This window comes from Coregonus clupeaformis, chromosome 30, assembly GCF_020615455.1.
Source record: "Coregonus clupeaformis isolate EN_2021a chromosome 30, ASM2061545v1, whole genome shotgun sequence".
NCBI lineage: Eukaryota > Metazoa > Chordata > Actinopteri > Salmoniformes > Salmonidae > Coregonus > Coregonus clupeaformis.
Genome location: NC_059221.1, coordinates 27546197 through 27563249, shown reverse-complemented (window position 1 = coordinate 27563249; position 17053 = coordinate 27546197). Strand labels below are relative to the sequence as shown.

Here is a 17053-nt window from a genome sequence, read left to right as displayed (position 1 = left end):
TCCTTCCAGTTCTCTGCTGCCAATGACTGGAACGAATTGCAAAAATCTCTGAAGCTGGAGACACTTATCTCCCTCACTAACTTTAAGCATCAGTTGTCAGAGCACCTTACCGATCACTGCACCTGTACACAGCCCACCTGAAATTAGCCCACCCAACTACCTCATCCCCATATTGTTATTTATTTTGCTCATTTGCACCCCAGTATCTCTATCATCTCTTGCACATCTATCATTCCAGTGTTAATACTAATTGTAATTATTTTGCACTATAGCCTATTTATTGCCTTACCTCCATAACTTGCTACATTTGCACACACTGTATATATATTTTCTGTTGTATTTTTGACTTTATGTTTTGTTTTACCCCATATGTAACTCTGTGTTGTTGTTTTTATCGGACTGCTTTGCTTTATCTTGGCCAGGTCGCAGTTGTAAATGAGAACTTGTTCTCAACTGGCTTACCTGGTTAAATGAAACAAAATAAAAAACAAAATGAATCTAGTAAAAATGATACAAACCTTCGCTCAGATAGGATTTCATAGAAGTCGCGAATGTCCTGCCCAGATGCCTGCATTGAGTGATAGAAAGCCATCTGACTTTCCTGATTGGCAAAGTCCACCTGCAAACAAAACCACATGGAAGTTGATAAAACAGAGACAAATATCATGGTTTGGACTATGGTCTTCAATCACCTGGCCTATTTCCCCAACCAACAGGGATTCTATTTCATAAGACATTTTCTTGCTTACCTTAATTTTGTTGCCACCAATCTTCCAACCCTTTGTCTCCTTGACAGCCGCCTGCGCATATTCTATGTTATTATACAGGACGAGGGCCATTCCTTTTGGTCTGTCAAATACAACCTGTGGTGGGAGGGGAGAGAAGTATGAAAAACATTTAGTAAAACCATCTTCCTTAGATACAGTGCATTCAGAAAGTATTCAGACCCCTTGACTTTTTCCACATTTTGTTACTTTACAGCCTTCTTCTTAAATGTATTAAATTGTTTTTTTTCCATCAATCTACACACAATACCCCATAATGACAAAGCAAAAACATATTTTTAGAAATGTTAGCTAATTTATTAAAAGTAAAAAACGGAAATATTACATTTACATAAGTATTCAGACCCTTTACTCAGTACTTTGTTGAAGCACCTTTGGCAGGAATTACAGCCTCGAGTCTTTTTGGGTATGATGCTACAAGCTTGGCACACCTGTATTTGGAGAGTTTCTCCCATTCTTCGCTGCATATCCTATCAAGCTCTGTCAGGTTGGATGGGGAGCATCGCTGCACAGCTATTTTCAAGTCTCTCCAGAGATGTTCGATCAGGTTCAAGTCCGGGCAATGGCTGGGCCACTCAAGGACATTCAGAGACTTGTCACGAAGCCACTCCTGCGTAGTCTTGGCTGTGTGCTTAGGGTCGTTGTCCTGTTGGAAGGTGAACCTTCACCCCAGAGGACCTGAGCGATCTGGAGCAGGTTTTCATCAAGGATATCTCTGTACTTTGCTCTGTTCATCTTTGCCTCGATCCGGACTAGACTCCCAGTCCCTGCCGCTGAAAAACATCCCCACAAAATGATGCTGCCACCACCATGCTTCACCGTAGGGATGGTGCCAGGTTTCCTCCAGAAATGACATTTGACATTTTTACATTTTAGTCATTTAGCAGACGCTCTTATCCAGAGTGACTTACAGTTAGTGAGTGCATACATTTTTCATGACGCTTGGCATTCAGGCCAAAGAGCTCAATCTTGGTTTCATCAGACCAAAGAATATTGTTTCCCATGGTCTGAGAGTCTTCAGGTGCCTTTTGGCAAACTCCAAGCGGGCTGCCATGTGTCTTTTACTGTGGAGTGGCTTCCGTCTGGCTACTCTACCATAAAGGCCTGATTGGTGGAGTGCTGCAGAGATGGTTGTCCTTCTGGAAGGTTCTCCCATCTCTGCAGAGGAACTCTGGAGCTCTGTCAGAGGGACCATCGGGTTCTTGGTCACCTCCCTGACCAAGTCCCTTCTCCCCCGATTGCTCAGTTTGGACGGGTGGCCAGCTCTAGGAAGAGTCTTGGTGGCTCCAAACTTCCTCCATTTAAGAATGATTGAGGCCACTGTGTTCTTGGGACCTTCAACCTCATAGCTTGGTTTTTGCTCTGATATGCACTGTCAACTGTGGGACCTTATATAGACAGGTGTGTGCCTTTCCAAATCATGTCCAATCAATTGAATTTACCACAGGTGGACTCCAAATTGTAGAAACATCTCAAGGAGGATCAATCGAAACAGGATGCACCTGAGCTCAATTTCGAGTCTCATAGCAAAGGGTCTGAATACTTATGTAAAAACGTCTAAAAACCTGTTTTCACTTAGTCATTATGGGGTATTGTGTGTAGATTGATGAGGAAAATGTTTTATTTCATCCATTTTAGAATAAGGCTGTAGCGTAACAAAATGTTGAAAAAGTAAAGTGGACTGAATACTTTCCGAATGCACTGTAAGTATGTATGTATGTATGTATGTACAGTACCAGTCAAAAGTTTGGACAGGCCTACTCATTCCAGGGTTTTTCTTTATTTGTACCATTTTCTACATTGTAGAATAATAGTGAAGACATCAAAACTATGAAATAACACATATGGAATCATGTAATAACCAAAAAAGTGTTAAACAAATCAAAATATATTTTACATTTGAGATTCTTCAAAGTAGCCATCCTTTGCCTTCATGACAGCTTTGCACACTCTTGGCATTCTCTCAATCAGCTTCCTGAAGTTGTCACCTGGAATGCATTTCAATTAACAGGTGTGCCTTGTTAAAAGTTAATTTGTGGAATTTCTTTCCTTCTTAATGCGTTTGAGCCAATCAGTTGTGTTGTGACAAGGTAGGGGTGGTATACAGAAGATATCCCTATTCGGTAAAAGACCAAGTCCATATTATGGCAAGAACAGCTCATATAAGCAAAGAGAAACGACAGTCCATCATTACTTTAAGACATGAAGGTCAGTCAATCCGGAAAATTTCAAGAACTTTGAAAGGTTCTTCAAGTGCAGTCGCAAAAACCATCAAGCGCTATGATGAAACTGCTTCTCATGAGGACCACCACAGGAAAGGAAGACCCAGAGTTACCTCTGCTGCAGAGGATAAGTTCATTACCAGCCTCAGAAATTGCAGACTAAATAAATGCTTCATAGAGTTCAAGTAACAGACACATCTCAACATCAACTGTTCAGAGGACACTGCGTGAATCAGGCCTTCATGGTCGAATTTCTGCAAAGAAACCACTACTAAAGGACACCAATAAGAAGAAGAGACTTGCTTGGGCCAAGAAACACAAGCAATGGACATTAGACCGGTGGAAATCTGTCCTTTGGTCTGATGAGTCCAAATTGATGATTTTTGGTTCCAACCGCCGTGGTTCCAACCGCAGAGTAGGTGAACGGATGATCTCCGCATGTGTGGTTCCCACCGTGAAGCATGGAGGTGGTGTGATGGTGTGGGGGTGATTTGTTGATGACACTGTCAGTTAATTATTTAGAATTCAAGGCACACTTAACCAGCATGGCTACCACAGCATTCTGCAGCGATACACCATCCCATCTGGTTTGCGCTTAGTAGGACTATCATTTGTTTTTCAACAGGACAATGACCCAACACACCTCCAGGGCAATTTGACCAAGAAGGAGAGTGATGGAGTGCTGCATCAGATGACCTGGCCTCCACAATCACCCGACCTCAACCCAATTGAGATGGTTTGGGATGAGTCGGACGGCAGAGTGAAGGAAAAGCAGCCAACAAGTGCTCAGCATATGTGGGAACTCCTTCAAGACTGTTGGAAAAGCATTCCAGGTGAAGCTGGTTGAGAGAATGCCAAGAGTATGCAATCTGTCATCAAGCAAAGGGTGGCTATTTGAAGAATCTCAAATATATTTTTTTGGTTACTACATGACTCCATATGTGTTATTTCATAGTTGAGGTCTTCACTATTATTCTATAATGTAGAAAATAGTAAAAACAAAGAAAAGCCCTTCAATGAGTAGGTGTGTCCAAACGTTTGACTGGTAGAATATATATAAATAAATAAATAAATAATGACATGGGGATATGTCATAAGAGAAAAGCTTAAAACAGGAATAAGGAGCAGGCTTACCTTGACAACATGTCCATAACGGCAGAAATGACGAGTGAGATACTGCTCTGTGATGTTGGAGGCTAAACCATCCAACCAAACACAAGTTGTGGGCATACTTTTTCCAAATCCAAGCTGTAGAAAGAGGGCGATTTAACATGTCAACAATATTATCCTGTTGACATCACTCCAGTCACAACCATCAACAACAAAAAAATCTCAGTTGTATATTCAAAAGATGTGTTTCGCGAAATTCGAGTTATAATGCTCTTCTCACCTTTAGCCTATTGTTGCCGAGGTACTCTCCATCCATCTTCTTTATGGCCTTACAGACACTGGCAATGTCACAGTACTGTAGAAAGGCATACTGAGGGGCACCATTAACTTTCTTGATGTCAATATCCTATGTGAATGGGAAGAAAGGCAACACTGAATTAAGAGAGGCAGTGTTTAATTAGGACATTTGTTCCTCACAAAATCTCCTTTGCAACATCCAGATTCAGAATGTATTTCACTTACCACTATCTCCCCAAAGCGCTGAAAGATATTGAGCAGATCATGGTAGCTGGTGGTCTTTTCCAGGTTGCCAATAAACAGAGTCCGTGTGGCTTTGGGGTGAAATTCGTCTATCCTCTCATCCAGAGGCCGGAACTCATTCTCGCTTTCAGTCTCTGAAAAGAGAAATGCATGTTTTCATGAACCTGTATAAATCATTTTTAAAAAGGTTTTATATAATCTAAACAGAGCCCATAGATTTTCCTGGTCAGGTTACGTGGTTAGGAAAAACTCAAGCCCCTTTATATACCAGTTGTGGACGCACCAGGGCCGTTCCAGGCAATGACCTCAATTTGCATGCCAAAAAACAGCTTCCCCTTTGATGCACCCAGGGCCTTCTCCTGGTCCTCCTGCTGGCGAAAGAACACTAGTCCATAGCGCTCCTCTAAAGATCCATGGATTTGCACAGACGTCACCTTCCCATACTTCTTGAACTCATGGAACAGGCCATCCTTCAGACTTGTATCTGAAAGCAGAGGGAACAAAGATTATAATAAATGTTTTTGACTAAATACCTTCAGGTGCATACATAGGTGACTAATTCTTATCTGCAGTACAAAAAGCCTCAACAATGTCATTAACTCAACAAATTATATAATAATAATAATATGCCATTTAGCAGACTATTATTACCAAACCCTTAACAGTGTACTGCCCACATGTAGCGTGGAGCAGATAATGTATGGTATATACACAGCAGCAGTGGTGCAAACTACCTTAAGTCATTTTTGGGGGTATCTGTACTTAACTATTTATATTTTTGACAACTTTTACTTCACTACATTCCTAAAGAAAATAATGTAGTTTTACTCCATACATTTTTCCTGACACGCAAAAGTATTTGGTACATTTTGAATGCTTAGCAGAACAGGAAAATGGTCCAATTCACACACTTAACAAGAGAACATGCCTCTGATCTGGCGGACTCACTAAATTATGTCTGAGTGTTGGAGTGTGCCCCTGGCTATCCGTACATTTTTAAAACAAAATGATGCCATCTGGTTTGCTTAATATAAGGAATTTTAAATGGTTTATACTTTTACTTTTGATACTTAAATACATTTTAGCAATTACATTAACTTTTGATACTTAAGTATATTTAAAACCAAATACTTTTAGACAAGTAGTATTTTACTGGGTGACTTAAAATTGTACTTTAGTCATTTTCTATTAAGGTATCTTTACTTTTACTCAAGTATGACCTTTGGGTACTTTTTCCCACCACTGCACAGCAGAAAGGGGTCAAATCCTCACCTGTAGAACGCACAGGAAGATTCTGGACCTTGACACCAAAGCTTTTTCGAGGCTCATCCTTGTCAAGGGCAGATAAAGGCAGAGTTGAAGGTGCAGGGACGGCAGCAGACTGAACTGAACGTGCTGGGGAGTCATCACTTGAACTACTGCTGGAATCACTGCTGCCAAAGAGGAACACAGAGGCTTAATGGAAAATAGCTTAGTGTGCATGTCACAGAATCTCATATATCAGTCATAACAAGAGGAGTAAATCACTGTAAAGAACTGATGATTCAGAAATGGTGTGCTTTTGTCTGAAACATTACATTTAAAGACATCTCTATGCACAACGATTTTGATATAGTTCCGAGATGTGATATCGGAATCATCGTCAATCCATTAGACGGGTGATTCTCATGAAACCAGTTTTAACCATGGCAGTAACAACTTGAGTTAGAAAACTGTGATGCATCTGCAACAATCAACTATCATTCTGAACACTAAGATGCCTAGTTTATGGCACAGTGTCTTATTTTAAATCCATTGTATATTTTTGCCTGAATTCTGTACATTTTCACATTACCGAAATGCGTCTGATTAAATTTGATAAAATGTTGAATAAAACAGAAATTATGTTGCTGTAGTTTGTCCATAAATCATACAAGTTATATACTAGTTTATGTTTACATTAAAACTATAATAATTATTATGTAAAAACAGTGTCTGCAGAAAACAGTGTCTGTGGACATGTTTCTCATTACCGTAACACTTTAAGTTGCTGTAAAAACTCCAATCATTTTTTAAATAAAGTTTTATTCACCCATGATGCATCATCTAGAGGAGTAGTCCTTAGATGAGCACAAGTTCATTTAATTTCTTCACTTATATGCCTTCAGAATGAGGATCTTATTCTCAAACACCCCCTTTAAGACACTTGACCTTTCACTAAAATGACTAAAAAGCTCCAATTGGGAAAAACTTTGAGAACTATTACCTTACCAACATGGAGGCATGAATGGGCTTTAGTGATGTGGTCAATTGTTTGCTGACTCATAATGGCTGTCTCCTATTACTTGCAGATTGAGCTAAGGGGCTTTCATTACCGAAACACAAATGTCTCATTACTGAATACATTTTAAGTCAGTTTCGGTAATGAGAACCTTAATTTCAGTAATGATAATAATCAAACTCTAATGTATAGTCAATGGGTGTGCTGTGCTGGTAACTTTTCTTATTTACTAGGACCACTGCTTACACCTATTGTATATATATATTTTTTGTAAAACATCAGTTATTTTATTAAGTAGGAGTTGTCAAGAAATATGGGTGCATAAACCTTATTCAGATTTACTTAAAGCCACAATCTGGAGTTTGTTTCAGCAACCCAGCCACTTAAAGGAGGATATCCTTCATTTTGACAAGTGTACCTGTTTTAGCAATTACCTTTACTGTTGTTTGATATCCCAAGACAGTTTTTGATCCATATCCCACATATTTAGATACTTTATAGGTATATCATGTTTGCCATTTGCCCATAGGATGCCATTCAATTTAGAAATGCATCTAAAATACCTTAGAACCACACATATCCACGTCCTAACGCCAATATTACCTGTAAATACAGTGGGGAAAAAAGTATTTAGTCAGCCACCAATTGTGCAAGTTCTCCCACTTAAAAGGATGAGAGAGAACTGTAATTTTCCTCATAGATACACGTCAACTATGACAGGCAAATTGAGGAGAAAAAAAAATCTAGAAAATCACATTGTAGGATTTTTAATGAATTTATTTGCAAATTATGGTGGAAAATAAGTATTTGGTCACCTACAAACAAGCAAGATTTCTGGCTCTCACAGACCTGTAACTTCTTCTTTAAGAGGCTCCTCTGTCCTCCACTCGTTACCTGTATTAATGGCACCTGTTTGAACTTGTTATCAGTATAAAAAGACACCTGTCCACAACCTCAAACAGTCACACTCCAAACTCCACTATGGCCAAGACCAAAGAGCTGTCAAAGGACACCAGAAACAAAATTGTAGACCTGCACCAGGCTGGGAAGACTGAATCTGCAATAGGTAAGCAGCTTGGTTTGAAGAAATCAACTGTGGGAGCAATTATTAGGAAATGGAAGACATACAAGACCACTGATAATCTCCCTCGATCTGGGGCTCCACGCAAGATCTCACCCTGTGGGGTCAAAATGATCACAAGAACGGTGAGCAAAAATCCCAGAACCACACGGGGGGACCTAGTGAATGACCTGCAGAGAGCTGGGACCAAAGTAACAAAGCCTACCATCAGTAACACACTACGCCGCCAGGGACTCAAATCCTGCAGTGCCAGACGTGTCCCCCTGCTTAAGCCAGTACATGTCCAGGCCCGTCTGAAGTTTGCTAGAGTGCATTTGGATGATCCAGAAGAGGATTGGGAGAATGTCATATGGTCAGATGAAACCAAAATAGAACTTTTTGGTAAAAACTCAACTCGTCGTGTTTGGAGGACAAAGAATGCTGAGTTGCATCCAAAGAACACCATACCTACTGTGAAGCATGGGAGTGGAAACATCATGCTTTGGGGCTGTTTTTCTGCAAAGGGACCAGGACGACTGATCCGTGTAAAGGAAAGAATGAATGGGGCCATGTATTCCATCAGCAAGGGCATTGAAGATGAAACGTGGCTGGGTCTTTCAGCATGACAATGATCCCAAACACACCGCCCGGGCAACGAAGGAGTGGCTTCGTAAGAAGCATTTCAAGGTCCTGGAGTGGCCTAGCCAGTCTCCAGATCTCAACCCCATAGAAAATCTTTGGAGGGAGTTGAAAGTGTTGCCCAGCGACAGCCCCAAAACATCACTGCTCTAGAGGAGATCTGCATGGAGGAATGGGCCAAAATACCAGCAACAGTGTGTGAAAACCTTGTGAAGACTTACAGAAAACGTTTGACCTGTGTCATTGCCAACAAAGGGTATATAACAAAGTATTGAGAAACTTTTGTTATTGACCAAATACTTATTTTCCACCATAATTTGCAAATAAATTCCTTAAAAATCCTACAATGTGATTTTCTGGATTTTTTTTTCTCATTTTGTCTGTCATAGTTGATGTGTACCTATGATGAAAATTACAGGCCTCTCTCATCTTTTTAAGTGGGAGAACTTGCACAATTGGTGGCTGACTAAATACTTTATTTCCCCCACTGTACCTTGGAGATTCTTTTTTTTTTATGTTACCTTTTTATGCTTAAGTCCACTTTTGAAAACACATGCACGTAATTACAGTACTTATGCTAAATGATGGAGTATTTTAGTCAATTGCATTTAGATCAGTGATTTTATTATTATGTAAATCATTTTTGATTAACAAATGACAGTTTGATGATGTATTGGGTTACTGAATCTTAAATAGAGCTCAGTACAGTTTTTCAATGGCAAACTATGCAACACTATTTTCCGAAACCTGCTCATCATTACCGTAATGCACAAATACTTCAGAAATATTACGAAAGGTAAAACGTATACTTTAGTAATTTTGGATTAATCTGATAGTGTGTCTTTTGTTCTTTACCCAAATATGTGTACATAAAAATAACATATATACATACACAAGTAATTATGACAAAAAACAAGATTCAGAAAAGGTTGTGTTGCAGTAATAAGATAAATTACAAAATACATTTGAATAATTGAATGTTAAATATATTTATTTTCAGTGTTATGTTTAACTCAGGCCTTTTCATTACGTGAGCAATGTTAAATATTAGAAAATGATTTGTTTCTGTTGCGGTAATGAGAGGTTTTGCATTGGTAGTTGTGGAAATTGTGGTAAAATGCATAATATCTGATCAATAAACATAATAATTATGAAATAGATAACTACAGATCCTAATCTTAGTGATCCAAGAGTAATTATGGTGGACATTGTTTCATTTTTTGGCAGAATTTTTTTTGTCAAGTGCCAGTTTTGTGAGAATCCCCCAGTACACTCAACAACAATCATGTTTGTTTGAACAAACTTCTATACGAGGTTGGAAATAATTAAGGTTACCCTAGCATAAAGGAATATGTAATACCATTACTTGTCTTTGAGTGGCACTGTTCTCACAATTCATCCACATGGAATCAAATCTGTTTTGAGTTTTTTTCTATTTATATGTTGAAGCAGAATATTCTGTATATCTGTTCACCGTGTTGGTGAATATAAGAGTTATCCATGAGTGCATTCAGCAGATCGTGCCCATATGGATTTGAATCAAATCACCTTGACTAACAACCAAGGTTTGAGAGCAGCTGAGAACTACAATAGATCACAAGTGCATTGATTCCAATTTTAGCAAATCATGACTCAGGTAGATGACAAAATGGCAAGACACTGGCTTTTGTAGAGCAAATAGAGAGCACTTTTGACAAAATACTGCTTGTGTTGTTAGTAATGGAATAATATATTTTATAACAGAAGAAATAGAAAGGGAGCAAAAAAATGAAATGTTTTAGAAAATAAATATGAGCTGCAATCCTCATATGTAATAAAAACAAAACAATTATTTTCATTGTATAGTTCTACCATTCCATCTCAATCTCTTGTGGGATGGGAATTGATTTTGCTTTTCAAAATTATGCTGAGATAGTTTTTTTATGTCACAGTATACTGTTACACAGTAGTAAACATGACCATTAGATATGTTCACACTTGCAATAGACATTTCATAAGCCGTGCATCCCTTCAGTAGTACACCCCACTATTCCCATTCCCTTCTCAATTTTCCAGCTGTCTCTCAGCTATTTGTTTCCCTCGGCTCCTCCTCCTTCCCTCAGACACTCCCATAAGTGCTGCTGATGGTGCCTGGCCTGTGGGAGAGGGCAGGGAGCAAACAGTGGCTAGAAATGTCCAGTTCCAACTGGATCTCACGGAGGAGGGGGGGGGAGACATTACCCATACACAGAGGTGGGCAGTGAGAAAATACACCAGCAGTCTCCAAAAATTCCCTGTAGCATTTCTTCCTGAAACCACATATGCAGCTGGGTGCACACACCAAGCATATCAAGCTGTGCAGTCTATTGTGTCAGATCTCAATGCTCTCAAATAACCAATGAAACTGCTTAAATTATAGAACCTACTTACTCTTGCCACGCTAAAGAAGTCTCCTTGCACATTTTCACTGTCATTCCATATCAATTTACCTTTTGACACCGGTTGTTGGAATTTGTCGTTACATTTATACCAGATTTCCAAGGAGTTACCTCGGCTCAAGATTAGTGGGGCTTTAACTTCTAGCCCCCTCAAATTCAAAGCTGGACCTCAAAGCCAGTTCCACTGCTTTTTCATTCTTCCCCTCTAATCAGGGACTGATTTAGACCTGGGACAGCAGGTGGGTGCAATAATTATCAAGTAAAACAGAAAACCAGCAGTACTCCGGACCTCCCAGGGTAAGATTTGAATACCCTTGTATTAGCACTTCACACAAAAATCTTTTTCAAGGAATTTAGTGGGTCTGAGCAATTCACACCGAATAAGCAAAAGTGGAAATAATATTGTACAATTTTTGTTAAAACCAAAGAAGTAGAACAATTTTCTACTATTGAGTTCATTGTATTACATTCATCAAAGCCAAGTTGGTGCATCCTGAACTGGAGTTACTATGCTAATAACGCTAACTAGCTTTAATTTCACTCAGAAGTTTGTGAGCCAGAGACGCTTAAACTACTATCAATTTATGTTGAGTGAATTCAAATCATATGCCACAAGCAAGTTGAATAAGCTAGTCCTTTAAGTTCTTGGAGGGGCATGCTTTTCATAATAATTGGTTATTATAAAGCATTACATAAGGGTGATTCCTCACAAATCTAGAACAAAACAAGACCATGATTTTGGGGATTTCACCAAATTTAATCTTTGGAGGAAGGATTGTTGACATATATTTTACATTTGTATCTTAAAGGGATACTTCGGGATTTTTGGCAAATGAGGCCCTTTATCTACTTCCCCAGAGTCAAATGAACTCATGGATAGCATTTATATGGTCTCTGCATCCAGTATGAAGGAAGTTGGAGGTAGTTTCATGCTAGCAGATACCATAGACTTCCAATCATTTGCACTAGCGCGAGTTAGTATTTGCCCTAGCGCTAGTTAGCAACTTCCTTCAAACTGCACGGAGACACATAAAAATGGTATCCACGAGTTCATCTGACTCTGGGGATGTAGATAACGGTGCTCATTGCCATAATCCAGAAGTATCCCTTTAAAGCATAATTGAGAAATAATTAATTGAAGTTGGAATATTTGTGATATTTTGGCCTCACCAAGGCCTCCTATAAGACTCCATAATGTTTCATCTGTAGGCGCTACAAAGCAAAAGTTGGTGTCATATAAAGCTTTACTGCTTGCTCAGTAATATGAGTAGCATTTTGATTTCAATAGCACATTTCTTAAAATGTATGAATATTGAAAGTTGTATGAATATTGAAAATGTACCATTTTGATTTGGGTCATTTTTCTATATACTGTTGAACATAATATACCTCACCTCAATGTAAGAAAATGGTTATTGAAATCAAAATACTAATCATATTATAGTATACGCTGTAACGATTCATATGACACCAACTTTGGCTTTGTAGCACCTACAGATACCGATGGAGTCCAAAATGTTACAAATATTCCTACTTCTATACATTATGTCTCAAATATGCTTTAAGATACAAATGTCAAATATATGTCAACAATCCTTTATCTAAAGGACCCTTCTATAGATCACATTTTGTGAAAATCAAAACATTTATTTAACAACTTGTTTTGTTCTAGTTTCATGAGTAATCACCCATAACTAGGTTGTATTTTGAGTGAAACATCCCTTTGAATGTGGGTGGCTAAGTTCTACATTTGGGTGGCTAACTATGCTTCTTGTTTAAGAAGCATTTCTGATTTGTTTCATCGAGCAAGTTGTACTCTGAGTAAAGCAGAAAGATGGGCACAGAGACACCATGTGATAACTGCAGGGGACAGAATGCATGAAAGTGAAACTAATGAGCACTCGCTCTACCTACCTGCCACTGGTGCTGCTGCTGGTGCTGCTGACTGAGTCGGAACTGGAGGAACGGCTGCGAGAGCCGGAGCCACTGTGGGAGCGGGGAGGCCGGGATGCCTGAGTCGCCAACCTTTGTGGAGAGGGGTTACATGAATGTGAAGAGTGTGGAGACCGGCTACGACTGTCGTGGTAAGAACGATCTCTACGCCGACCTCCCTCTTCTTGGTACAAATCCCTGTGAACTACGCTGGCCAGAATAAAGGGTTCTCTGGTACGAGGCTCATATCGAGGCTCTGGTGTATCAAAGTGGCTCGGGCTCCGGCTATGTGAACGATAGTATCCCACACCAACCGATGAAGATCCTCCACTTCCTCCAGCCACAGCCCCAGTCCCTCCACCTGTTCCACTGGCGCCAGCACCTACAACTCCTCCACCGACCCCTGCAGAGACAGCCCCACCACCTCCACTGGCAGTTCCAGTCCCAGTGTTAAGTGTTCTCTCCCTGGTATCTCGGTAATAGTCTGTGTCGTAGTGACGCTGCCGGTCAAAGCTGCTGCCAGCACGCTCGTGATGACCATAGGCACTGTGATCATATGCTCGATCCCGACTTTCAGCAGTCCTGAGTGACAGGGATAGGGATGGAAGGAGTAAATGGAGAGAGAGAGAGAGAGAGAGAGAGAGAGAGAGAGAGAGAGAGAGAGAGAGAGAGAGAGAGAGAGAGAGAGAGAGAGAGAGAGAGAGAGAGAGAGAGAGAGAGAGAGAGAGAGAGAGAGAGAGAGAGAGAGAGAGAGAGAGAGAGAGAGAGAGAGAGAGAGAGAGAGAGATGCACATTATGCTTTTTGACACCAATTACAAAACTAGTTGAGCTTCACACGGTGGTAAATAAAAGTATATCAGGTTATCAAATAACTAAGACAGCAGTCAAGTTGAGTGTTCAAATGGGGTTTCTGTTTGAGACTTAAAAAATACAGTAAACATTTTAATTGATATATCGTACTTTACTTTAGCAAGATATTTAGTTTAAAAATATTTGTAAATATTTCTAATGAATTCATATCGCTCATTATTTGTTGCAGAATTTGTCACTTATATTTGTCCAGATACTTTCAGATTTTTATCTAAATGAAATGTTTAACTACTACTAACTAAGCATGGCAATTTATTCAAAATCTTTCATTTGTTTGTGAATTTTATTCTAGTATTTTAATGAACATCCAAATCTTCTTAATTGGAAAATGTATTGAAAACCGGTAAGAACCTAAATAAAAGGAGTAGATATTTTAGACATAGTATTACATGTACTCGACTGAAATGCAGAAAGAAAATAAACTTGTTTCTATATTTGCATAATAACTCCAGCTCTTACACCTCTGTAGCTCAGCTGGTAGAGCACGGCACTTGTAACGCCAAGGTAGTGGGTTCGATCCCCGGGACCACCCATACACAAAAAAAAAATGTATGCACGCATGACTGTAAGTCGCTTTGGATAAAAGCGTCTGCTAAATGGCATATTATTATTATTATTATTATTATTATTATTATATTTCTTATGATCCATACAATAGAGACACATCCTGATGTGGAACAACAAGAGTCTGGGGCCTTCACAATGGATGTAATTCTAAAACCTAACGCTAATTTAAAAAAATATCATTCTGGACAGCTGTACATTAATGGTGCATGATCAGACAGATCAAAGATGATGTTTAACTCCAGTTTATAATGTACAGTATATGAGAACAATATAACAAATATTATTGACGAGAACCTATTTCAATGTATGCAATCCCATTCTTAAATGGAACTGAGGAGCATTTCAGGCAATAGACAAGTAGTTGATAGCTCAATAATAATCCACTGAGTTTGCCATTAGGGATGTCCAGAATTAGATTTTGATAGTATGATAACACTAAAATATCTCAATTACACGGTTTTCACTGTATTGTGAAATTACGATCATAATGTTATTGCACAATTAGTTATGTTAGCTTTTATGGAAGTTCACAGCGGTAGCTGCTAGCGAAAAAGATACTGCACTTATCCATATTCAATTATTGAAATAATTACAAAAATGCAGCAGTTTCTGAGGATTATCCTACAAGATAACTTGCTATCTAAACTACAAAATCACCAGACCTCCTAACTGGTAGCTTGTCAAGGTGCGAGAGCCTTCATCTTTGTCAGAATGGCCTAAAACAAAGTACAAACACCATTCCAATCCAAAGGTTTTATGTACACTGAAATTGAATCATATGCTCTGCTAACTAATGAATACACTTGTACTAATTTATGTTCTTATAGCAGGTACAGCACCACTTCAATAAAGAGGCAGTTGGGGTCTATCAAAAATGTGTGAGTTAACGAGGTGTCGATTTATCAACAAATATTTGAATTAAGGCAGAGGAATAAAAAAAGCTCATTTCATGCCTACTTAAAAATTGAACACAAAACAGGGCGTCCCCACTGAGATTACAATGTAGGAATCACACTTAAATGATTAGTTAACCTTTTCATATGTATGAGATTAATCTGTGACTTATTGAAACGCAGTTTAGAAGGTGCTGGCTCTGTAACTTTGGTAACACTTTATACAGCCTGGTTTAAGATGGTACCTCTTAAAAGACTGTGGTAACAATGGATACTGTCTTTCTAGTACTTTCTGCACCCAAAGGAATAAAACACAATTGGTAACTACCTGGTACATAGTGACACAAGTCTGAATCTCAAAGAAACCAAAGTATAACTACTATACAATTTAAAATGTAATTTAAAATAACTACCTGGTACATAAGCTATCTGTAAAATAAAGCTTTACCATAACTTCCTTTCTGAATACAGTGATGAGCATGACGGAAGTTTAATGATTGGTTTATCATAATTAGTCACAGTTAGAACGTTTCAAAACCACGTACAGTGGGGAGAACAAGTATTTGATACACTGCTGATTTTGCAGGTTTTCCTACTTACAAAGCATGTAGAGGTCTGTAATTTTTATCATACGTACACTTAAACTATGAGAGACGGAATCTAAAACAAAAATCCAGAAAATCACATTGTATGATTTTTAAGTAATACATTTGCATTTTATTGCATGACATAATTATTTGATAAATCAGAAAAGCAGAACTTAATATTTGGTACAGAAACCTTTGTTTGCAATTACAGAGATCATACGTTTCCTGTAGGTCTTGACCAGGTTTGCACACACTGCAGCAGGGATTTTGGCCCACTCCTCCATACAGACCTTCTCCAGATCCTTCAGGTTTCGGGGCTGTCGCTGGGCAATACGGACTTTCAGCTCCCTCCAAAGATTTTCTATTGGGTTCAGGTCTGGAGACTGGCTAGGCCACTCCAGGATCTTGAGATGCTTCTTACGGAGCCATTCCTTAGTTGCCCTGGCTGTGTGTTTTGGGTCGTTGTCATGCTGGAAGACCCAGCCACGACCCATCTTCAATGCTCTTACTGAGGGAAGGAGGTTGTTGGCCAAGATCTCCCGATACATGGCCCCATCCATCCACCCCTCAATACGGTGCAGTCGTCCTGTCCCCTTTGCAGAAAAGCATCCCCAAAGAATGATGTTTCCACCTCCATGCTTCATGGTTGGAATGGTGTTCTTGGGGTTGTACTCATCCTTCTTCTTCCTCCAAACACAGTGAGTGGAGTTTAGACCAGGTCCTGCTGTGTAGTTCTGGGCTGATCATTGATGCCCCACGAGGTGAGATCTTGCATGGAGCCCCAGACCGAGGGTGATTGACCATCATCTTGAACTTCCATTTTCTAATAATTGCGCCAACAGTTGTTGCCTTCTCACCAAGCTGCTTGCCTATTGTCCTGTAGCCCATCCCAGCCTTGTGCAGGTCTACAATTGTATCCCTGATGTCCTTACACCGCTCTCTGGTCTTGGCCATTGTGGAGAGGTTGGAGTCTGTTTGATTGAGTGTGTGGACAGGTGTCTTTTATACAGGTAACGAGTTCAAACAGGTGCAGTTAATACAGGTAATGAGTGGAGAACAGGAGGGCTTCTTAAAGAAAAACTAACAGGTCTGTGAGAGCCGGAATTCTTACTGGTTGGTAGGTGATCAAATACTTATGTCATGCAATAAAATGCAAATTAATTACTTAAAA

The 17053-nt window shown here is 39.3% G+C and overlaps 1 protein-coding gene across 3 annotated transcripts in view; it reads right to left on the bottom strand.

Annotated features, from left to right (window-relative positions):
- The window catches only part of spen (spen family transcriptional repressor), a 43777-nt gene that overhangs the window by 11834 nt on the left and 14890 nt on the right, over nucleotides 1–17053 (bottom strand). Inside the window, exons 3-10 of one of the 3 annotated variants that reach the window (XM_041856196.2) lie at nucleotides 12948–13547; nucleotides 5930–6090; nucleotides 4926–5141; nucleotides 4640–4791; nucleotides 4398–4523; nucleotides 4142–4255; nucleotides 750–863; nucleotides 519–619 (exon numbers count right to left, since the gene is read on the bottom strand). In XM_041856196.2, the coding sequence (XP_041712130.2) occupies nucleotides 519–619; nucleotides 750–863; nucleotides 4142–4255; nucleotides 4398–4523; nucleotides 4640–4791; nucleotides 4926–5141; nucleotides 5930–6090; nucleotides 12948–13547 (1584 nt within the window). The remainder of the gene's footprint in view (nucleotides 1–518; nucleotides 620–749; nucleotides 864–4141; nucleotides 4256–4397; nucleotides 4524–4639; nucleotides 4792–4925; nucleotides 5142–5929; nucleotides 6091–12947; nucleotides 13548–17053) is intronic. The other 2 variants (XM_041856198.2, XM_041856197.2) reach the window with 2 other exon arrangements.